The sequence below is a fragment of the Pagrus major genome, chromosome 9 (genome assembly GCF_040436345.1).
Source record: "Pagrus major chromosome 9, Pma_NU_1.0".
Classification (NCBI taxonomy): Eukaryota; Metazoa; Chordata; class Actinopteri; order Spariformes; family Sparidae; genus Pagrus; species Pagrus major.
Window position 1 is genome coordinate 21,857,336 of NC_133223.1, and position 25,251 is coordinate 21,882,586.

Sequence of the window (25,251 nt, forward strand, 5' to 3'; positions counted from 1 at the left end):
GACCCACCAAGGATGTGTCAGTTCACCTCTTCTGTTTACTCTGCATTCAAATGACTGAGTCAGCTCCCAGCCTAATCAATTTGTACTGAATTCCGACATGACAGTGTTATACTCAGCCTACTCATAAGTGACTCCAACACGACACTTTTTCCATTTCAGTCATTATTCTGAGTTTGTTCAGGTCTTTGTTACCCTGAAAATGCAAATATTGTGCAGTTATTTACTTTAAGCCTTAACCGTAGATTTGAGTGTGCGAAAATCAATGTATGAAACTCTGAAAAGGTATCACAGGATGCTGTAGTATTGGTTTCTTTCATCTGTGGGTCATAGCTTGCGAGGTTGATTCTTTATATAACATGATCTCCTGGCCATTAATTCAAAGATGTCGACGTCTACAAGAGTGAAGTCGTCATCACAGTGACAGGGGGTTTAGTTGAAAGGGATCCAGTCTGAGCAGTCAGGCAGACAGAAAGGCCCAGTTTCACACTGTCTTTGGTCTGATTTACCAAAATTCACCATCACTGGACACCTCCAGCACACGAGCAAGGATCTGATCATGCAAATGTTGTGATACATGAGTCATATGCATAAATCTTGACTGTGTTATGGTTGTATCTCTCCATCAGTGTTCAGTGGACCCTCTACACACTGTATATCTGTCTCTCCCCAATGCACACACACACACAACCACCAACACTTGTGTATCCTTACGGCACAGCTATACATCTCATGATGAATCTTCTTATCAACCCATAACTCCTGTAGTCAAAATGCTTTGTGTGTGTGGTCGTTGCGTAGCTCAGAATCGATGGATGTCTGCGATTGCGCCATAGAAACATAAGCAACTAAATATTATATGATATAGAAAGAAAACCAAAGACAAAAGCATGCAATATTGCAAATATGTAACACAGTTAACATAATATAACTAACCTTTGCTCTTGTATTAACACTCCTGCACATAAAGGTGTTACATTAAAGGCTCCAAAGTTCAAAGCTCCATAAATAATAAACTGGAGCAGCTTCTTCACATGTAAATAATCTCAGACCAAACTTAGCCCTTCCCACACAGAGACACGTGATTTACAGCAATCTCACCTTAGTGTATTTACTACATTTTTAGTCTACTACAAAGCATGCAGACAGTCTTCTGAAGCAGCGAGTGACTTTGATGTCAAGGTTGTGAATACAAATCTGCAGTTTCTGACATTGTGGAACCTCGCTGCTCACTTCAAGAGAAACCTCATCTTTAAACAGAATAAGGGCTTCTACTGTATGGTCTTTGACAGTTCAGTCTGCACTTGTAAACATGATGAACTCTGCCAGTGTGTCCAGTCTTTGAACCTTTGCTCTGGTATTTGTCTTTTGACACTAACTAGAAGAAGACAGTTAGTGTGAAGACAGCACATAGTCTGGATATGGCTACTTTAAACACATGATCATTAGTGACAAAGTAAAAGTGAGATTTGTATTTTTTATGCAGTGAATCCTTCATGTGATCCATGTAAGGGTGATCTGAAGTCAGGGACATCAATTTGTGTGAAAAAAAAAGTGGTGGAAACATAAAACATTTTTAAACAGTAATCCACATATGCAATTTTAGGCAAGTAAGTGGGGGATCATTATAAGGTCAGAGATAATGAAGGCGGGGAAAAAATGCATAAACATGTCCAAAAGTGCTGTCTAGGCTACTACGGAGTCAACAATACAAAACCATTGACCATGTCAATCAAACAATGTTAATATTAAATCTACCCTGCAATAATGATATCCAATACCACTGCCCTATTTTTTTCTAACAAATTATGCTTTTAAAAAGTGATTGGGACAAAATTGGCCGTTTCCAAATGTGGTGTAGACATTTTCCCAGCTTCCCCAATGTATGAATGACACCTATGTTTGAAGTTAATCTCTTTAAACATTGTAATTTGAGTAAACATATTAATATGCTATTCTGACTTTGCAGTTGTAGAGGGCAGATTAAACTATTCAGTCTTTGCCTTTATATGTTTGACTCTCTGGAGAGATTATTCTGTGTGTAAAAACAAGATCTAAAGGCTCCATGTACAGCTTAATCCAAATAATGACTGGCAGCCAAAAAACATCACAGTGGTGCCAAAAAAAATCATATCGGTGCCTCGGTTTGAAAGAGAATTTCAAAGTCAAACATTTACTCAACCATCCGAGATCACAGGAAGGACATGACAGTGATGTATTTTCTGTTTGTGTTTTGCTGAAACAGTTGCCTAAGTGTCGACACACTGTAGAGTCTGTTGACATACTATTGTAGATTTCATCATCCATCCTCAACCCTTTTCCCCCACATGCCTGAGTGTATATCTGTCTTATTCAGGAGGCCCTCATCATGGCAAGCATGGAGCACCCCCACTTGGTTCGCCTGCTGGGTGTCTGCCTGAGTCCCACCATCCAGCTGGTCACGCAGCTGATGCCTCACGGGTGCCTGCTCGACTATGTCCATGAGCACAAGGACAACATCGGATCCCAACTGTTGCTCAACTGGTGTGTTCAGATCGCCAAGGTAAGGATGGAAAAGGTTTTACTTGCTGTGTGATTGGCTTTGGTGATAGGCAGACTGGCGAATTGGCATATTGGTAATGGGTTGTTTTTAGTCTTGATTGATTTGGTTATTTTGCTGCTTTGAATGTTGCAACAAATATCTCAGTGAGTCATACATGATGGTTTGGAGAGCTGGTGAGTCATTAAACCCTTCGAGGATCTGTACACTGGTTTTGGATCCATGGCTTTATATATTGCAAGATTTGAATAGTGCATATTAATTAAATAATGCAATTAATCCGTCTCAGTGGATGTAGACTGTTGGCATAAGTCTGCCATTGGTCGTCTATTTCAGGCCGCGTTTTCCTCCCTTTCCCTAGCCATGTTACTTTTTTTCAAAATCCCTGTCGCTACAGGAAACAACAACCTCTGAGCTAGCAACCTACACGCTGACAATGGCAAGTTACTCTAACACGTACCTGGTCGGTAACGATATAAACAAGCTAACAGCTCTTACATTTTCTTTTGTGGTGACTTAATGCCAGGGCTCACCTCAGTTAGCTGCGCAGCGGTCCTATCATAGATACTGTGTATATCGCTTGGCAGACTAGACTTTCAGGCTTGGAGGGACTACATCTTTGACATAATGACAAAACTGTTATTTCTTCACATTTGATTAACTTTTTGAAAATTTTAAATCAAGAATTCTTACAAATTGTACCTTAATACAGCAATTGCTGCAGCAAAACGTTCCAACTGATGTCTATTATCTATTTTTTAAAGGGATAGTAAATACTGTTTAGTTTATCTATAAACATCATTTGGATGCCCATTATTATGTTGCAACTGATATTTATAAACCTTTGCTATTGCTTAATAAATGGTTAAAAAAAAACATTTTATTGTTTATTAACCATTGGATAACTATTAACTAAAGTTTAATTAACTATACATTAAGCATTTATTAATGATGGTTATTATAAAATTTCACCAAAAGAAATTTCTCTTTTTCACTATTTCTACTAAGCTGTTGTAAGCGAATGATAATACTTAACATTTCTCTCTCTCCCATATTTGTGTTGTATTGACGTCGGCTCTTGCCTTTTTTGACATCTTACTGTATTAATAATTGTGTTTACCACGGATTACATGGACACACAACTACTGAACCACCCTTCACCCTTTTATAACATTTCTCAGCTAATGGTGGCCAAGTCAATTGCTGCATTGCTTCCAAAGTGAAAAGTAGATGTCTGTGTCCGTCTATGGCTGCAAGCCAGAGACAAGGGCTGAATATTTGGTACACTGTCCGTGAGTGTGTGTTGGTGTGTGTGGAGGGTTCAATAGTAGACAGCGGCGCCCCTTGCCAGCCTCTCTGGAGAACTGAAGTAAATAATTCAAAGTCTTGCCTGACTTTGGTGGGGGAAGTGTTGAGTGAAGGAAGCTCCATGTTACAGGATCAGGGATGTAGGAGTGCATTGTAATTGATTTTAACCTAGTTGTCAATGTTAATAGGTGACATACACATCGAAATGAAATCTCTTTCTCTGTCTCTGTATGTCTGCAGATCTGTAGGGTGAGGAAGGGTTGTAAGCGTCACAATTTCTTCATCTCTTTATCATCAGGTTCATGTAATCATACACAGAGAGCAGAGCAATTGGCTTAAAAATGGAGAGAAGCAGAATGAAAATGACTCAGCAGTCGCTGCAGTCCCAGATTTAATAACTTAGACAAATATTTCTGTTGCCATTTTTGGCTAAATCATAGATAGGCAGCATTGCAGTGAGCTGCCTTGTGAAAATATTAAACCATCAATTAAACATTGGGACACGGTTACAATCATACCACATAAAGTGATTTTTCAAACCAAAGGCGATCAGAGCATGCATTAAGTCTTGCCACGCTGACAAACATCCCATGCTGTGTAACACAAATATTTTCATGGTATGGAATTAATCACAGTAATTACTTTGTGGGGAAAAAGATGTAGATCAGCTATACACACATGAAGAAATATATACCAGCTGTCAACATGAAGAAATGTATAATTCATAAAGGGTAGATATGATGATGTATTATTAACCAGTGTTATTGTGTGTCTCTAGCGTGTATTGTTCAGTGTTTTCAATGACTGACTCCTGGGGACTCAGGTAGCTGTCAGGGGCCACAGTTAATAAGGTGCCCACACAAGGTTTCATGCTCCTCCACAATGGATGTATCTGAATAATACCAACAAGGTGAATTGGGACACTTAGCCTCCGCCATCAACATCGTCAACATTTCCACATATAGTGCTCTGAATAACTTACCCCAGACTTCAGTTAAACATCTTCCCTGCAGATTAGTTCATTATGTTTATCATGGATGTATACATCAATTCCCGCAGGGTCTCTCAGGGCTCTCAAGACTGTGACAGGGCCCCACTCTCTGAGGCAACATCCCTGTGGCCCTTCTTCTCTGTCATGGCCGCCATCACAGTCATAGATTATTAATGGGGTGATCCGCCATGAGAGTCATACTAATGAGCGATTCATTAGAGCTACTATGCATGCAGGGCTCTGATGCCACAGAATGTGTTTTTTTTTCCTTAGGACTGATTTTTCTCATCCTATCTTTCCATATGCCCATACTATATCACTTTCTCCTCATTATGTCTGCTTGCTTTTTCAATCTCCTCCGCGGCACCTACTCTTTGGTCCTGTTGTACATGTACGTACGGTATATAAAGTATAGTGCTGCTGAAATGTCAGATGTTTAATTTTGTAACTGCTACTGCAATACTAAAAAAATATGTATCTATGATTTCACTGCAATACCTCAGTGAGAAAAAAAAACATCACAGAATGTGTTCCTCAAGAAGCTTTTTGTGGACATGACATATTTGTCCACAAATACACTTGTTTTTTTTTACTATATGCTGATGACACTTAACTATATGGTTGAAAAGCACCTATTATTTTGTATTATTGTATTGTAGTTCCCTTAACTGCAACTTAACTAAGTTCGCTTAATTGACTGACTTCCTGCACAAACTATCACTCTGCCCACCGTGCTTAGATTATTTTAAACGATTATTACAGTCTAGCCGACTGTACATCCAGCACATTCAGATTACTTCAGACCATTGTAAAGACACATTTAGACTGTCTATTCTAAAACACCCTTTATATATTTTGTACACCCTCTTCAATTGATAGAGCATTTGATAGACGTACTGCATGTTGCATCAATTCTTTTCTAACCTTATCGAAACTGAAAGCAGATTATTAGTTGAATTTCATTTCAAGTTGAACCAAGACACAGTTTGACTCTGACACTTTGTCTCTGAACATGTTTTTCATGTGAAAACACTGGTGATGACTATATTTTGCATCCTAGCATGAAAATGGCAATACTGCTGTAAGGCACTGTAGTGATAGTCACCCTGTTATAAGATGAGACATTTTGGAAGCCTCCACATGAATCCTTTTGAACTAGTAGAAGAGACACCAAAAGAGACAGAAAAAGGCAAAATTATATCGTAAGCCACATTCACACAGGTTATACATAACAATGATGGTTCCCATTGTGATTCAGTTTCTGATTAAATATTTAGTGTGAACCCCACTTATTCTGTCTTTGAAGGAGAGCTTGGTGTCCTGCCACTTGTAAGTCTTGTTTCAGGATGACACATCATAACCGCATCAATACAACACAGCTGTTCAAACAACCCCAGTTACATGGCAGGAATACATGTAGCTCGTCCAAGCAACCTCAACAGTGAAAATTGTTTTTTTATCAAATCCGCCAGCAAATCTCCCCTCCTTCCTTCTCCAGCATTACTGGTTTGGATTGCCTCCAAGTCAGGTATTGTGTTTGTGTGTGAGTGTGTTTGTGTTGTGTGGTAAGAGGGTCCCACAGTGTGTATCACAGGGTCATTTCTCTGTGTAAACCAGACTAGGCAAACATGCCTCTCTCCAACTCATTACATACATCCCCAGGGTTCCAGTGAAAACTCACTTCACTCCTTTTCCCGTTCTACTTGGTCTTCTCTCGCTCTCCTGTCCTTCTATGTGTTTGTATTTCAATATGTGATTCATTCATTTTTGTTTCTGTTTGTCCCTCTCTGAAAACCGATGTAAGAAGAATACACTGTAAGCTCCCACAGATGCTCATTTTAGCCCTCTATCTTTTGTTGGTCAAAGTATTGTCCAGCTATTCTCATGTCAGTAAAAAGGCAGGGTTGACTCACTGTATGTGGACCACTGTGATAAGCTTCTCACTGACTGACTATTGCATTTCTCGGAGGTGCTTCTCATTTCTAAACCCCTTTTTGGATGAGCAGCCTCTACCAGTGCTACTTGCTAATGCTGAAAAAGTCTGAAAATGATTTGTGTTGTTTGGATTTATTCAAGGAACACATTTACTATGTCTGCTATCTAAATGGGACATTGTTAGTCTGTTGCTGACCGGCACGGGGTAAAATATTCAACATGCACAAAATTTCCAGAATTAAATTTCCAGTGGGACACAATTTTCCAAGGACACCAGCTACAGTAGCTCAGGGCAACTAAGATCTGCCCTTGAATCAATGTGATGACCTTAATGAATTCAAATTACTGCAAGGTTGTATTTTGCCATTAAAGGGATTGTTAATGGTTTTGGATTTCCTCTGGTACAAGAACAAGGAATGAAATATTCATTCCAAAATATAACAATGGCCAATTTTTGTCACATGGATTGACACCATTATGTTGTTTACAGCACAAAATTATATTGTGTTAAAATTAATGTTTAAAAGGTCCAATTTGTATTGGATATTTTGTATTTGATTTTTGAGTCTCATTCCCAACTTGTCAAATACCAACGCTTTGGGATTGTATGTCGGGTTGACTGAAACCATGTGCCAGAAAGTACTATCACATAATATTTCTATTTGCTTTAATAGTTAATAGTTCGTTTTAGTTTTAGCCTGTCACTTTAAGGCACCCCTCCCAAAAAGCCCAGTATGCTCTGATTGATTAGCTCTCACAGGCCTGAGCAGGCACTGCCAACTGTGTTTCGCATCAGTTGTGGTGGTGTTTCATAACAGCTGCACTGGCGGCATGGCTAAGGGCAGTGACTGTATAGTTGTGACACTGCAACTTTATGGAAGTTCTGGTGGCTTGTTTGCTGGCACAGTTACTGAATACGGGCTGTGTGCATTTATCCGTGGATTGAGCGTTTTGATACTTCCACAGTGTCAATAAAGCATCTTGACCTGCTTTATAAGCCAAACAGACATGGAAATCTCACTTTCTACAATAAGGGACCTTTAATACATGTGATACATCTGTACTGTATGTACACCTGGCTGATATCTCACTCATCTCTGTTAATACAGACCACCCACAGTGGTGTGACAAATTACCACATGCTCTTATTCGAACTCTCCTTTCTCTCTCATTTCCCACACCCGTCTCTTGTAGAAATCACTCAAATTTCATTCAGATGTTTGATTCTGACGAGAACTGGCAGATAGCATTCCTGCTCCAAGACTGCATGTTAAACACACGGAGCCAGCATCAGATCACAGGCTTCCAGCCTTTGATACTACCAACCCTTAGAAATGTCAACAAGTGTCCGCCTATCTCCCTTCCCCTCACTCTATCTCTCGCCCTAGCCATCTCCCTCTCTTTCATTTCCAGACTAATTAATGCTGAAGCTTTTTGTGGTGGTCTTTCATGACTGCATAAATAAGTGTATGATTCAGTGTTAGCGGCCAGAATACCTCCCTTCCCCTGAGTAAATATCAACCTGATTTGAGAGAGCAGCTTTATGCATGTTTTCATCACTTGCAATTCTCATCAAAGTGGAGGAGCGGTGAGGTAGAAATCATGGATTTTTTTGTTTTTTTTGTTTTTTATAATGCAAGTGGTGTTGAAGCACAATGTACTGTATCATCAATAGTACGTTTTTGAAGTGGTAGGGAAACCCATGATAAAAAAGAAATGGTTCAAATTGATTCAAAGAGCTGAATTAAACTGCCTTCACTATTGGTGTGTTGATACGCTGAAGGCCAGTTATACAACAAAAAGGCACAGGCTGCAGACACACATCAAATGCCCTCACAGTGCGTTTCATCCATAAATGTGTAACACAGTACTAATGAATTAAACATGTCTTTTGTCCATTTTTTTTAATTATTAGATCTGTTTCCAGACAAATGTTGCCTTGAAAAGACAATGGCAGACAATGAAATTATTTTGCCTGCATATTTATACATGCCTGATGCCTTAAAGCTCCTACAAGGAACTTTTAACTGGTTATGAAACAGTCTCAATTTAATACTGATCTCTTGATCTACATAAGCAAAAGAGAACAGCAGTGAGAAGATTGGCTTTTTATGTGTCACTAAAAAGGTTGCTTTAAACGTATCCAAGTTGGCTAAGTAATAAGTTAAAAGCTATTTTTATGGTGACCATGATTTTTTCACAAACGTAAAGTTGCAACATAAAGGAACGTCAAGTTTTAACTTATCTGTGGTTTTGCAGAAACCGACTTTGCTAACATTTACTCTGGCGATTGGGTTGGGATTCTCACCATAGAGGAGGTTGTTTAATAGCTCTTGCACGATTGTCGCTGTTGAGACATAAAAAGTAAAAGTCTAAGAAAAATGAAATAGAGAATTTTAAAAGGCAATGTAGGAAGGAAAAGCAGAAATGAAAGAAGGATGAACACAGTGTCTCCCTTACTTCTCTAAAAGATCTGATGCCTACTTATCAGTGTGCAATTACAGCAGCAGGAACTTCTCTCTATCACAGCTGATCACTAAACAGAAAATATCCCAGAATCCTCTTAAAAGCTATAAACTCAGTGACTTGTTCTCCGCTTAACCAGCCAGGTGAATCCAAACCAGAGGGAAAATAACTTCTTTATGTTATTTACTTTCACAACAAAATAGTGGAGATCCAGCAGCACATTAGCAAAGAAATCAGAGGGCTTGATGTCGACTCCTGCAGACCTTCAGCATTAGCTCACTTCAGTGAAATCTCTCGGTCAACCCGGGAAGTCTCTGTTGCACTTTCAAAATCATCCACCTGCTCTTCAGACTGCATTTCGACTTGGTTTTCAAAAGCTGTATTTCAGGTGGTTGGTCCCACCATTTTTCAACTCACTCTGTTTACTGAATTTTCTCCTCCAATTTGAAACATGGCAGTGTTTACCCCCTCTCAAAGAAGCCCACTCTGGATTCCCTCTGTTTTGAAGAAATTGTCTCTGAGCAATTGATTTCTTTTAAGAACAACAATTCCAATTTTTTTCTTGCATTCAATCTGGTTTTTGTTCTCTACACAGCACAAGGACCCCTCTAGTCGGGGTTACCAATGAGTTACTGCTTGCCACCGACACTGGCCTGTTTTCTATTCAATTCTTCTTGACCTCAGCTCAGCCTTTGACACGGTAGACCACAATGTATTGCAAAAATCTGTTGGCTTCAGTGATCTGCCAGTGAACTGGTACTTCTCTGTCTCTTTTTTGGGGTCCCCCAGAGTCTATTCATGGTTCCCCCTAATTACTAGACACATGCTACCCCAGTGTAAATCATGCACAGACATAATATCAAATGTCATTGCTATGTGGATGATACACAACTGTATGTCCCATTAGAGCCAGATACCACCAACCTTTGTTACGTCATGCCTTTCTTAACATAAGAATTATGTCTTCAAATGTCTCCAAATTAAAATAATTAATCACCACTACCCCTTCTGGCCCTCGCACTGGCAGCAGTAACATTTTCTTGTCTAAGTACTGTATGACTCAGTTGTCTTTTGATGATCAGATGGCTAAAGATGTACAATCATGCTTTGTCCAACTGAGGTGTTTTAATCAAGTTTAGTTCATTCCTTTCATTTACAGATCAAGAAAATGTCATCCAGTGCTTTTGTGTCTGCCAGACTGCATTTATGCAATGCACTTTATTCTGGTATAAGCAGGAAAAACATCCAAAGACTACAACTTACAAAAACACTGCTGCCAGGCTTGTAACACAATCTAAGAAAAGCGCCAACATCACACCAATTCTTGCTACACTTCACCTGTGAGTTTTAGAATTGATTTTGACTTTACAGCTTGTTTTGAAAGCCTTGAATGGTCTGGCTTCTGCCTAAACAGTATCTGTGACCTGCCAACTACTTATGAGCCTTGAGATCCTCAGATGTGTTTGAAATCTTAACTTGCCATTAAAGGTGAAAAGGCATTTGCTGTCTGGGTCCTTCAGCTGTGGATCCCTCACTCTCATATTATGGCTTAAATAGTTTGATCTTGTTTTATATTGAATGATTTGGTATTTACTTACTTCAATCATTTGTTTTTACTTCGAAGCACATTGTAGCTTTGTTTTGAAAGATCCTATATAAATAGAGGTTTAATGACTACTATTGTCAGCAGAGAACCCTGATTTATGGTAGGGCGGTCAACACTTTTGATGTTTGTCACTTTGCCAAAATTCAAAAGCTGCGGATGGGTATCAGTCATCTCAATGTTAACCAGACGCTAACCTTCAGCTTGAGGACATGCACTGTGACTTGATATGTGATAAACAATGTGACTACCCGATCACACTGAGCGACAAAATACAATGATGTGTATGACATAAAAAAATCCTCCAAGTGTCGAGCGATAATTTTTTTATGCGTCCGCGCGGCGGAGGAGGCATTATGTTGTCAAGTTGTCCATCCATTCGTACTTCAGTGTGTCTGTCCCATTCTTGTGATTGCCTTGAGGGAATTAGGGAATTTCTTCAAATTTGGTCCACATGTCCATTTGGACTCAAGGATGAACTGGTTGGATTTTGGTGGCCAAAGGTCAGGGGTCAAGGATTCTGTGGCCTCACAAAAGACATTTTTGTCATAACTCGAGAATTCTTACGATAAAATTTTACACAAATGTCTGACCGGATAATATGATGAAGTTATGACATTTGATATCTGAAAGGTCAGCGGTTAAATGCACTGTGACATCATAATATTCTGTCAAAAATGTTGCGCGGAGGCATACAACTTCAGGTGGTAATTCTATTTTCAAAAACACATAATTTCTGTCAAGCAACACTTACCAAGAGTGTTGAATGTCTGACCATGAATCATTCTTAACACTATAAAGACCCAGTCAATCTAATTTCTGACCCTCAGCTATGGCCATGTTCTTTGGGCAGCAACCAAGGGAAAAGGATTGCAGACATAAGCAGCTGAATAGACTTTGCAGGTTAGTTGCACTGGCCCTCAGAGATACTGTTGTGTGAGGAGCTCAGACATCTAGAAGAAGCGTGGACTAAAACTGCTGCTCCCTTGTCTCAAAAAGAGACAGTTGAGGCGGTTTAGCTATCTGATTAGGATGCTGGACACCTCTTCCTCTGGAGGCATTTCTAGCACATCCAACTGGGAAGAGAACATGAGGGCAGAACATGTTGGAGGGATTACATTTCCCATCTGGACTGAGAATGACTCAGAATTCCCCAGGAAGAGCTGCAAGAGTTGGCTAGGGAGGAGGGAGAGGTACATCTGGGCAGGCTTCTCTCAGTCTGCCGCCACCATGACCCGGACCTGGATAAGTGTCGGAAATTGAATAGATGGTTAGATGGATTTGTGGTGTTTGTGGTAACGGTCGGTTTTTTTTGTCCTCGTTCACCTGAAAATATTACATTTTATCAAGATAAAGCAAAACAATGTCTGTGGTGAAGCTCGGTCACCTGGAATGGCCTCTAAATGCAAAAGCACCAACCTCAAGGCAGCAGACAGATAGATAGTCACCACAAAGGACAGAAGGATATATAAAGACCATTAGGTCTGCACTGACTCACGGTTGCCACGTTGTCAATCAAAAGCACATTGGAATGCCAAGAGGAATGCATTCTCTCTCCTCCTCTTTCTCTGTCTAACTGTCTCTCTCTCTCTCACACACACACACACACACACACACACACACACACACACACACACACACACACACACACACACACACACATATAGCAGTGACGCAGTTTGAACAGCATCTGGCTGTGCGGAGATGGATGTGGCCAGGTAGGGCAGTGGGGGAAATGGATGACTGCAGGCAGCCCACACAATGGATGAGACTGGCAGCTCAGGGAGACAGGTCTACACTAATGAGTGACTACCAGACACAAACGCACACGCTCAAACAGGTAAATGAAGCCTTGTAGGTATCCAAACTGGCACAACACAAACATTAACAAAGCGAACGTCTCATAATTTGATAGGCGATGTACACACACATAAACATACAATATGTATCGTGATGCCCTCAAACAATCAAGTAAATAAAGGCACCCACGCAGCCTCTGTCTGACGTTCAAAGTACGTAATCTGTTTTTCTTTATATTTACAGTTTACTTCACTTTTCTTTTCAGTACAAGTGTTCTCACTACACTGAAGCACTGTGCTGGAGATACATATCGTTATCCACTGGTTTATGTCAAGCCTTTGCCCCACACTACTCATTACAGATCAGGTCCAACCTCTGATTTTATATTTATTTCCCAGAGGAAATGGATAAGCCAACACTCACATACCTGCAAACAGAAATCTGTTTCGCTATGTGTACTTGTGCGTGCATCCGTGCTTGCGTGTTTGTGCGTGTCATTTGTGTTGGAAGCTGTAGATGTGTGCTCTACCAACAAGTCAATTGAAATTACAGTGGAAAAAGTACAGGATCTAGCCAAGAGACTGCCGAGGCATAGAAGAAAGGTTTGTACATTAAAAAAACAATTAACCATTTTGCACTGTTGTAATTGTTATTGATTATTCTGAGTATCATTGTAATGTTGAGGTTAAGAACAAGGCTCTGCATTCAGGAGTTGCTTCAGGCCTGTTCCAGCCATTGGTGAGGCTTTCTGTGGGCTTCTTTTATTCCTTATCTTTCTGCGATGGGCAGCTATAGCAGACCATAGAGGTATTCGTTCAGTTTTATATCATCATTATTATACTGATACTGAACTGGAGGGAAAAATTGGGGTTCAGATTAGCAGTAAAATATGCTTCAAGTGCTAAGCAGCTCAACTCATATCTAGGCCTGTAAAATTAATGACACGTTAGTTTTTCACTTACTTTTTGAGTCGATACTAATTCAGCCAACACAGGATACTATATTACAGCCAATGTGTTCAGCTACTGTTCAAGAAATACAATTGTCTTCTTTTGAGAAGTTTTGTAGCTATTTGACATAATGTTATGCTTTACCAGCATCTGGCTGTGGTTTGGGAATGAAAATGCTGAAACAAGATACAAGGTACATCAGTTCTCTTCACCACATCAAGTTGATCGCTATTTTGATTTTTGTAAAACATCTTCATAGATTATTCAGTCCTCAATATATGTATCTTCTTTGATTGTTGTCATGGTTTGGGTTTTTGGTTTAGTCATTTTCTGTTTTATTTTGTAGGTTTTCTCCTCATGCATCACGTTTTGCTTTACAGTTCCTCTCTTTGTCTTTTTCCCACCGTTTTTTCCTTTTTGCCTGTGTTTTAATTTTGAGTCAGACCTTGAGTATTTAAGTCTGAACTATTCCTTCACTCTTTGTTGGTTTATGGTTTAGTCGTTTCCTGTTTTATTTTGTAGGTTTTCTCCTCATGTATCACGTTTTGCTTTACAGTTCCTGTCTTTGTCTTTTTCCTGCTCTTTTTTCCTTTTCACCTGTGTTTCATTTGCTAATCAGACAGATTTAACTCTGTTTTGGTTTAGTCATTTCCTGCTTTATTTTGTAGGTTTTCTCCTCATATGTCATGTTTTGATTGACATTTCCTGTCTTTGTTTTTTTTCCCCACCCTCTTTCCCTTTTTACCTGTTAATTTGTTGTTAGTTAGTCAGGCTGTGTGTATCCAAGTCTGTGTTGTTCCTTCACTCTTTGTCCGTTTGTATGCTTTCACTTCTGTTTCCTGGTCCTGTGGATTCCTCATGCCTTACTTGTGTTGCTGCCAATGTTACAATGCTTGAAATTTTTTACAATCACACGTGAAGCGAGCTTTCTGCAATGGTGTCATAATGATTCAAATTGCCTATGTATTCATGTTATTGGTATTATTGTTAGATGACACCAGTTACATAGGAAAGGGTTTGATTTCCTTGAGATGCAGGTGGTTTAAGTGAATTTTTATATTTATGTATGCGATCATACCGTATGTATATGAATGTATTGCAAACACTGTAAGCGTGTATGAAGGTAGTTTACAGCCATCAGAGTTTGTGTGTGTGTGTGTGCGTGTGTGTTCAGGCTGCTAGTTCTATGACTGGTGGATTGCTTGTCATCTCTTAGCCATGTAGGCGGAAGGCCAACGCTGCGACAGCTTGGATCCACTTCACTTTCAATTAGTCGCCTGCCACTGTAGATGCCTCCTCACCAGCCTCTCTGGAACTGACTCAAATCCTGCGCGTGTGTGTGTAACAATGAGAGGGTGTGTGTGTGAAGTGGCTGTTAATGGGAATTTTGTATTTAAATAAAATGCGTGCGCATTAATTTGTTTGTGTGTGTGTGTTTGTGCATTCCCGGTTAGCGGTTCAAGGAATAAATGCGCTTATGTGTGGGTTTGAGTGTGTGTGATGACGTGTGGTTGACATGTGCCAAGCTCTGTGACATCTCACCCCTGTGGGTTGTCAGTCACCCGCCAGACCTTTGAAGGAGGGACTTGAGGGTGAAACTGATCCATTAGGGGTGTTTGGTTTACTCTTTGTATCACATACAACAATTGGTGATACAAGAATCAGTAAGGACGCTGTGTAAAAACAAACCGTCTTTACCGACAACAGCTTTAAACAACTGAGCCTTTCGAGGGCGCCTCTTTCATACCCAATCATGATACTATCACCTGTTACCAACGAACCTGTTTACCTGTGGAATGTTACAAACAGGTGTTTTTGAGGATACCACAACTCTCTCTTTGCCCCTGTCCCGACTTGTTTGAAACGTGTTTCTGGCATTAAACAACCCGTCCACCAGTATAAATCATGATGATGTACGTTTCTGCAAACCACTAGATTTCTCTAGGTTCAATTTTCTATTTTATTTTTCAACAATGTTTTTTATGATCTGGTTAGGTTAAGGCAATTTCAAGATCAATTTAAAATCATGGATTTGGATGTAACCCTGTCAGACTGTTTTTACAAATAAAAAGCAAACAATAGACATTAGACCGAAAAAATATAAGCAGGGTAATATAATAATAATAATAATAATATGCAGGGTTCCCGACCACACCCAGAAACCCACAGTACTACTGTACATTACAGGATAATGTAACATTTTTTGAGGTTAATTGTCATCCATCATCTAGTTTACTGTAAAGTGTTTAATTTTGATTAGGCTGGCATTTGACCAATCAGATCCCCATATTCCCTGCCAGTCTCACACCACAGATTCCTCCTTTTGAGTAAATTTTGTAGTAAGCTTTTCCACCATATTTCAGCGAAAATGCGCACATTAATGAGGCATTAATGCCTTTTTAACACTCTAATGCCTTGAAATATAGAGTCCATAATTGTAGTTATAAGTCTTTTTGAAGACAAGAAAATTGTAAATAGAAATATGCAGTAATTATGTCATTAATAACCTTGACCTCATCTGCATTGAGGTTCATTTTTTTTCCCATGTCATGGTTATTGTGGCAGGACATGTTACTGCTTCTTGTTTTTGTAATTGAAACACTTGATGCTGTAACCATGACGTGACATGTTTCTTCTCATCTGCGAGAACCTATTTTTGACTGAGCACATATCAGTAAGTGCTAGAGGAAGCCCAAAGTGTGTTAAGCACATTTCCCGAACCATCAATTCAATTACCGGAAATCTTTTTGCTGTTGTGATAATGCACTTACCAAGATGAGAGAGGGTAGCTGTGAGGGAAAAAAAGCAATCAAAGTCAAGTACAACCAACATGCCATTAAGTCTTTTAATGGTCTCAACCTCTCCATATTCCGGTTCACTGCAATTAGCAATAAAAGTCTTAACGGGTGTGGACTCATGATGTAGCTGTTTGAGCGCAGGTCAGGTTGTACGGTCATGCATACAGACCCGCACCATCTGTTATTTTCACTGGTGTCTGGCTCATACAGAGGGCATTATAATGTACTAATTTTTTCCCTCTCTCTTGTCTTCTTATTACATTGATGCCACCAAGAAGCACAATTTTCACAAATTCATGTTTGTGTGAAAAACAAGTTTGTCTTATTTCTCTTCAAGTTTATTACATATTTTGAAGATATATTTTATGCTTTTACATAGGGTTGAACAAGTACTTGGCTGAAATAAGTAGGTAGGTAGGAGTATCATCCAGCAAATTGTGTAAATATACTTGTTATGAAGGAAAATTCTCATTTGGTAGCTGACTGAAGTTTATTCATTCAAACTCATCAAAAGTTTTTTCAGTAAAGACTCCAAAAACATTGATCTGAAGCTCAAGCGCAGAGAAAAATAACCCAAAGGTTCAGTATTTGACAACCTGGGAATAAGATACAATAATCAACAATCTTTCTCTGGAAAATGTGTCAGCTTAATGTTGTTGCTAAATGGGACAATGCAAGCTTGCACAGGTGCACCGAGAGGAGAGTCTGAGGAACTTAGAGGCACTGGCAGTATCCCCCAAAATGGGAGTGCCTATATTGAATGTGTGGCTGAGCGAGAGAGAGAGATGACGGCTGTGCTCAGAGCAGACAGGTGTTAGGCGATCGGGGCAGTTTAGCAGTGAAGTTGTCGAACATTAGTGGCAGTAAATGTACAGTGCAGGTTACAGTTTGCCAGTGTATAAACACTGCAGCTCCTAAAACCGAAGAAAAACTTATGTTAGGTGACCACAGCTGTCAGTGCTAATACCCATGCTACTGCTATCCATGCTCATGATGAACAACGCCGAATGCCACGCCGGAAAGGGAAGTAACACTGGCTGGAGACAGGCTTTAAGCACCACCCACTTCCCATTTGAAGTCCCGCCCATCCCGAGTACAGACATGCATACAGTTAATAGTGTATTCGCTGATCCATGCTTTAAAGCAACAAGCAGCAGCTGTTGTGAAACACAATTCTTAAAAACTGTCAATTAACATTAACATATATGTTGATTTGATGTGATTTAGGTCATGTAATTGCAGAACTATGCATTTTATAACTGCATTGTGTGTTGTTTCAGTACTGAGCTCTTTTTGGAGTTTGAAAATGTGGCAAGTTTCGTTATATCTTAACATTTGCTGCCTTATCTACACTTCCATTGATTACATTCTAAAGTGGTAGTTTCCAAACGTAGATAAGGCAGCAGAAACTGAGATTATTTGTCTGCTGTCTGCTCCTAAAATGCTTCCTAGTCATTGTTGAGGGATGTGTTTTTCTAGCATAGAGATACAGTATTGGACATTGATGCATCCCTGCCATTTCACAATGATAAGTCACTGCCGTTAGTTGTCAAGGTGTTAAAGTTGTTTGATTTCCATAAAAATGGCTCAAAAATACCGTCGCACCATGATGAAGAGCATTACCTACTTTGTCTCTCACGTTAATAAAAGTCTGCTTATCTCAATGGGACTTCGTAAGCATACAAATGTGTCTTATAATTGTCACAGCTCAAGGTTGTGTCATCTGTATCATCTGAGAAAATGAAGCAAATTAAACTAAACTATGGAAAACCTGTCCCTCTCATTTGTCCTGACCGGGATCCAGGGTTTGGCATTGTACAAGCTGTTATCATGGCAGAGACAGGATCCTCCCGTTACAATATGGCTTTTGTTAGAGCTCGTCGACGGGATGCAGGCACGTCTCGGGCTCCCTTCAGCAAGCTGAGGCCGCCTGCAAAGGCCTCACACACACATACACTCCCGACACATCCCCAAAGCTCAGAAGAGAAAGCTGTACAATGTTGATGGCAGCTTCCATTTCTCAGGCTCTCCAAGGCTTACTGCACAATCACCACACACACTAAAGGAGAGTTACCTATGTGCACACACACTCGCAGGGAGCTCAAATGCAGACTATGATATACAGACATACTCACACACCTCTTGGAAAGACGAAGGATACTGTATGTATTATTTACTGGATCCACAGTGGACAGAGTAAATACAGTCTTGGGGGGAGAAAGAGAGAGAGAGAGATGGGATGATGGAAAAAAAAGTGTTGAGAAGTTGAGGAATAAGCAACTCTGTTGTTATTTATTTAACCTTCCTTTAGCCACGCAGGCCTGGTAGGATTTTTTTCTTCTCATGTTTCTTTATCCCTACCACCTGGAAGCATTTCTATGTTTTACATACCCAATGGAAAAGGTCTTGGAATAAAGGTGCTATTTAAAGGATTTAACTTTCAACCCAAAATGAACATTCAGTCACTATCTACTCATCCTCATGCTGATGGAAGTTTTGTAGTCCATAAACAATTCTGGAGCTTCACAGTAAAACAGTGTCAGCATTCTTCTGAAAAGTTGAAGTAGATGGGGACTTGTTTTAAAATGTAAAAAAATAACAGGAAAAAAAACTAAAATGGCTCCATACAGTTAGTACTGGTGTAATTTAAGTCTAGAAGCCCAGAGATCCCAAACCGATTTGAAAAGACGCTATTTACACCTTTTTAGGCCAAACTCTTCACTGTAGCTGTTAGGCCAAAAGCGTTAGCATGTAGCCTGTCTGAAGTGGGTGCACAAGCTTGACTGCATGTTGTGGGTGGAAATAACATTTTTTCAAATCAGTTTGGGATTTTGGGGCTTCCGGAGACTTGGATTAAGCTAGATGAGCACTATGAGGCCATTTTATGTTGGGTTTTTTTCGTTGTTTTTAAAATTTTGAAAACAAGTCCCCATCTACTTCAGTTGTTTAGGAGCATGCTGCCAGGCGGTTTTGCTGTGAAGCTCAAGAAATGGTTTATGAACTACAAACCTTTCTACCAAAGAAAAACTCCATATGAAAACCTTTGATAGCATGCACTGTTGGTAGCTGTTATATTTTTTAATGCTATGACCAACACAAATTATGTTCTGTATCTGTTTCACCTGTAATTTGGTGAAGTGGCCCTTTTAAAAAAAAAAGATACATATACAGTTTGTGTGTATTTGTGTGCAGTTATGTAATTCCTGTGTAAATTTGTTTTTAAACAACATCGACAAACACCCTCGGATACACACTCTCTGCATCACCCTGGAACTACCGCTCCATTGCCAAGCTGCCAGCCTCGCAACAGATCAATCATAGATCACAGTTAATGTCTCCCGTTACGGCACCCTGTGATTGCCCTGTTATTATCCCACTAATTATGACTATCATCATTATTATCATTTCTGTATTACAGTTCATTACTCCAGACCCGAAAGAGGAGGGTATAATGGTCTAAGTAGCAGTTATTCCATTTATCGATTGGTGGGAAGTTGCGAGCCTTGTTGCTACTGTTTTCTCTCCTGATTGCAGCTGTTCAAGTGCTGACGAGGTTCACAGGCCAGTCTGCCAGCAACCCCTGTTTTCTGACCAGTTGGGCTGTAAATTTGCAAACTTACAGTACACATAACATTAAGGGTGGATTAAAAGCAGGAGGGAAAAGCAGCCCAGTCGCCAGAATAAAATGTTTGCAGTTAACATTTCTGCAAATCACTGATTCGTACACATTTATATGGGTCATACTTAGCATATTGACAGTTAATATGTGTCATATCAGATTCACATTACATGTTTATGACAAGACTCTCAGACCAGGAAGTGGAGGGGATGGTGGTTGAGTCAAACTAGGCGAAAAGGCTGCCAAGCTTTTGACCACATTGCAGACTGCATTTCAAAGAATGGAGGTGTGAAACCATGGATGTATTTGATAAGGGGCCCCTGTGTTTTAACATTTGCCATAGTGAATATTTTTAAGGAGGCCTCGGGACAAGTTCCAGACATGTTTACCGACAAAAGACAGATATTTTTGAGGAGAAGTCAGGAATTCTCCAGCCATATTTGTGATCAGGGTGGCTGTAACTCAGGAGGTAGAGCAGGTCGCCTAGTAATCGGAAGGTCGCTGGTTCAAATCCCCGGCTCCCCCAGCTGCATGTCGAAGTATCCCTTAGCAAGATACTGAACATCAAATTGCTCCTGATGAGCAGTTGGCACCTTGCATGGCAGCCTATGCCATCAGTGTATGAATGTGTCAATGAGACAAGTGTTGTAATGCGCTTTGAGCGGACTGTAGGCTGGAAAGGCGCTATAGAAATGCAAGTCTATTTATCTTTTCCTAACCCTAACCAAGTGCATGAACCTAAACAGACCATAAGCAAAACGTTGTCACAACATGAAAATTGAAAGTTGAACCTAAAGAAACATAGAGTTGCAACATAAAGAAATGTAAAGTCTGAACAAATCCGTGGTTTTCAGAAAATACATTGCAAGCATTTATTCTGGCGATTGAGTTGCAGCAAAGGTGAGAACTGTAATCTAAAGACAGTCTTGGCTACTGACCAAAGGCAGGTATCAATCTACTAAACGGAAAATGAAAGAAAGCCAAGCAACACTTTTGTGCTTATAAGTCAAAAAGAAAAAGCTTTCAGAAAATGATTTTTACACCAAAGACTGTAGACTCAGCCTTCTTTAGTACAGCATTACTTCATCCTTCAGTCCAATGAGCACATTTTCTTGTCAAACAAACATAAAGGCAGATTGGTGTAAAGGACCGAGCCCGAGACAATCTGGTACTCCAGCTAAACCACAATCTGCTACCAAATGTGTTATTTTCAGAAAACCAATAGTTCATGCTTTTTGTATTAAAAACTTGGTTCAGTTTGATGTGATCCACGATGCTATACACTGCAGATTTACTAAGGAGGAATTTCTTCAGCCTGATTTGTGTCAACCTGTTTTACTGTTGTGTTTCAGCACATTTTGCCAGTTCATTGCTTGTGTTAAATATTTACATCGGAGCTACCAGCTTGTCCAAGTCTTATCTGGAAGAGATTTTAAGACTACCAGGCAGTATCTGCTTAAAAATAAAGAAGTGCGCACATTTAAGGGCCCATCCTGTGGGCAACATCGCAGATCAAATCAAGCGCAGTTGATGTTTACTCGAGAGGTGTCTCAGCAGTGTGTTTCAACGCACCCACCCCTATGCAAACAACCTGAGGCAATCTCCACACACTTGCTCACTGGAAAGCACAAACAGACTGGGCTGCCTACACTCAAACACAAGAAGGCGGATGGCTCACTAGATAGGGGGACTGTCCCATCTCTGAAAGGTGAAGAAATTAGAATAAATGTATCCTCTAAATAGCTGCTGTCTCTCACAGTCATCAACCTTAGTCAGCGACTGACTCATAACCATGTTTGTCGAATGCCAGATGCACAAGCTGTACCAATGTGATTAAGGACAAGAAGAATGTCAAATCACGCTGCCGCTGCTGGCAGAACGCAATTTCTCTCCAGAAATGTCAAGTTTCCCCAAATTAAGACAAACACACTCAGGGTCCGATTGACAACCATGCATTTTAGGAGATAATGCAGGAAGCTTTGAAATGGTTTCATAAGCCAAAGGGTCATGCACTGTTCCCAGCTCAGAGAGGAACACATTTCAGTTCAGTTCAACTAGATATTTTCAGAATTTAAAATGTTATCCGGAATCAAGATTACTCACAGGATCCAATTAAAAAGTCATGTGTCATGATGATAATTTAGCCTGTTGGGGCAACGACCAATGTTCTGTGGCTTCTTGTGTATCAGGGCCAAGACTTACTCTCTCTCTCATTAATAGGCAATTCCCTCCATTTAAATGCAACAGGCTGAAATATTCTTTTATACATTAGTCCATCCTGTTGCTAAACCAAAATCTGTGTGTGGCTGATGAAGATCTGGATCTGAGGATGTTATGTGATATGTTTAATGGTTATGACTGATGTACTTTTATGAATATGTGCCGTATGTGTACAGAGTTTCCCAAACACACATGTTACCTGGGCAGGCCAAGTGTATTTGGCGACCCATTTTAGTATTCAATATTTCCGAGAGAACAATGCCAATCGTTATTGATTAACTAGTGGGCAATCTGCCCTCACTCTTCCCCTCCCATCTGCTGTCAGTCACACATGCTCTGCAAAGAGAGAGAGATACTCTCTGTTCCTACATTCCTCCCGTAAACGCACTGATTGTGATGCGACCTCTCCTATTTAATGTAGGCCTACTTATACCAATGTTTTGTACAACCTTGTAAGTACACCTGGTTGTTGCGATGTTGTTGGTTGGATGTTGGTTTTGATCGGCTGCATAACAATTTGGCTGCAACAAGCTTCCTCGACATGCGACTCACCTGCTGTTATGACAATGGAATAGCGGGTGAAAACGTCCTTAACACGAGGTGTGTTGTTTTGGTCGACTTTATAAAACTTACCACTGACGAAGAAAGCAGATACCTGCCAACGCTCTTTGCAGAGAGAAGCAGAAAGGAGAGCGAAACAAAAAGGCGAGGCCAGCCAATGTGCAAGCATTAAAGTTGCACAGTTAAAGCAACCTCATGTAACGTTAATGTAGTCAAACTGTTAAAGCGATTCTGAAGAAAAATATTTCATTTTTCAGGTCGTCACATTAGTTAGGAGGCAACATCTACGACTGTATAGTGTACAGTTTACACTAAAAATCCAAAAATGTAAATTGGCTATAGCCAATAGATTTCAAGATTACATGCACTGCGCTCCGCCTCTTGCTCTCCACATGGACCGTTTACATGCATGCAACCAAAGCCCAACATGTGTTGTGGTGGCAGAACTGCTCAGAAAAGCTTTCAACCAGATACTGAATCGAACCTGACGTCAAATTTAAATCAAATGTTATCAAGAAAATTGTCTCTTTCGATCTCCCAAAACTCTTTTTCTCCCTCTTTCTGTTTCTTATGAAAGTAGACTTTTCCATCATGGTTAATTAGAGAGTGAACTGAGTGAAAAGTATTCACATGCACAGACCTGACTCACTAATTTGCAAAAGAACACTGTGACCTCAAAGAACAGAAACTCCAAAGCTTCGCCACCTGGCTAAATCCCTGAAGAGCATAACCTGCAAAACGGAGACTTAAGAAAATTGAATTCAATCATCTTTTTCCAAACTTAATCTATTCTCCATGAATAGCATCTTTTTCAAAATATCAAATTTGAATTAATTTTTAATAATAGCAGATTGGTTCAACGCAAGCCCAAATCCTCACCTCTGATCTAGAGCTGACATTGTGTTTATTTGCCTCTGCTGCCTCAGTGACAGGTAAACAGTTTAGGGTTGTGATTTTACAGTAAGTCTTGTGGAAAAGGCAGAAAACAGCCTCACCTTTAGCCACAATTTGTCCATGTTGTTGTGCTGAACCTGAAACGCTTTTACACATCAGTCAGTTTAGTGTCATGGTTATCCGTTCAGCACGGCCCACTAGTTTTATCCATTTTGTGCTAACAAAGAGCAGTGACCACCGCAGTTACAGTGATGCCACGCAGAGTTGAAAAAACAGCGATAGGTCAGTTGAGTTTTCACATTTCAGACTGCAGTATACCGCACGGTAAAGCTGGACAGTGTCAGAGATATAAGCTGGTGCTGCTGCGGTGTTCACAAACAGACACACAGATCATATATTTAGTAGCTTAGCACTCAGTTTTAGTTCAACATCTCTTCAATTTAGTAACTTACAAAATAAATTGTAACACTTACTTATAGTAAGGGTAAATTAATTCTCATAAATTCATGCTTGACTTCACGCATGAAAAAAACATTCGCGTTGCACTTAAAGACCTATCGGTAACGTACATGTATTAATAGTACCATTAAATATGGTCTTAACGCTCACAAACCAAATCATTGTCACGGCCCCAGGTTTTTAGTTCAGTTGATTTCCTGTTTTATGTTGAAAATATATACGCATGTGTCATGTCTGTTTTACCGCCCTTTTTCTGTCTACACCTGCATTTCATTTGTTCATAAACCCTTGTGTATTTAAGTCTGTGTTTTTCCTTTACTTTTCGTGGGTTCGTCTGTTTTCATCCTGTGCTCACAATGTTCCTGTGCCTGTTCCCCGTTCCTCATGTGTCCTCTGTGTTCCCGTTTTGTTCTCCGAGGCTTCTGGTTTGTTTTTCGGCTGGTCCCTTTATCTGCAGACTTACCTAAGAAGAAGACATGAACATAATTAATAACTCATGAATCATGATGATTGAAACACCTTCATTGTTGCATTAATTAACGCATTGTTCCTGCATTAAGTCAGGTGTAAGTAACTGTTAATACATGTACATACAGCAGTAGTTCAGAGAGTATTACATGCATGAAGTCATGCTTGAATTCATGATAATGTAGTTACCCTCTTCTGCAAAGAGCTACCAAAGAAATTAAAAAAGTCGGACCAAAATCCACAAGGCAGGAGAGAGGAGAGAAAATCTCCAAACACATTTCTCATCGGCCACAGCCACACTGAATACAAAACCGCTTCTGTCCTTGAGACGTCGGGTACGATTGTTGTTCCGTCTTACATTCCTTTTCAGTTTACCTTTCTGGTTATCATTGCCTGTGAGTTGTTTGGTAGACACTGCCACACTACATGCCGTGTGTGTATTACTTTTTACCCCTTTTTTTGTCCTTCCTCTGAGAGGGAATGCGTATTTGTCTTCATTTGTGTGTATGCTTCCCACTGCACTCTTTATCCAGCATTAAATGTGTGCCCCACATCATATGTAAACATTCAGATGGTGATACATTTATAATATTGTTTCATTGCCCATTAAGCCACTGTTATTTCATGTATGGTTGCTTTTCAG

The 25,251-nt window shown here is 40.0% G+C and overlaps 1 protein-coding gene across 1 annotated transcript in view; it reads left to right on the forward strand.

Annotated features, from left to right (window-relative positions):
* The window catches only part of LOC141001985 (receptor tyrosine-protein kinase erbB-4-like), a 182,374-nt gene that overhangs the window by 126,294 nt on the left and 30,829 nt on the right, over positions 1-25,251 (forward strand). Inside the window, exon 20 of the mRNA XM_073473150.1 lies at positions 2,354-2,539. Within this exon, the coding sequence (XP_073329251.1) occupies positions 2,354-2,539 (186 nt within the window). The remainder of the gene's footprint in view (positions 1-2,353; positions 2,540-25,251) is intronic.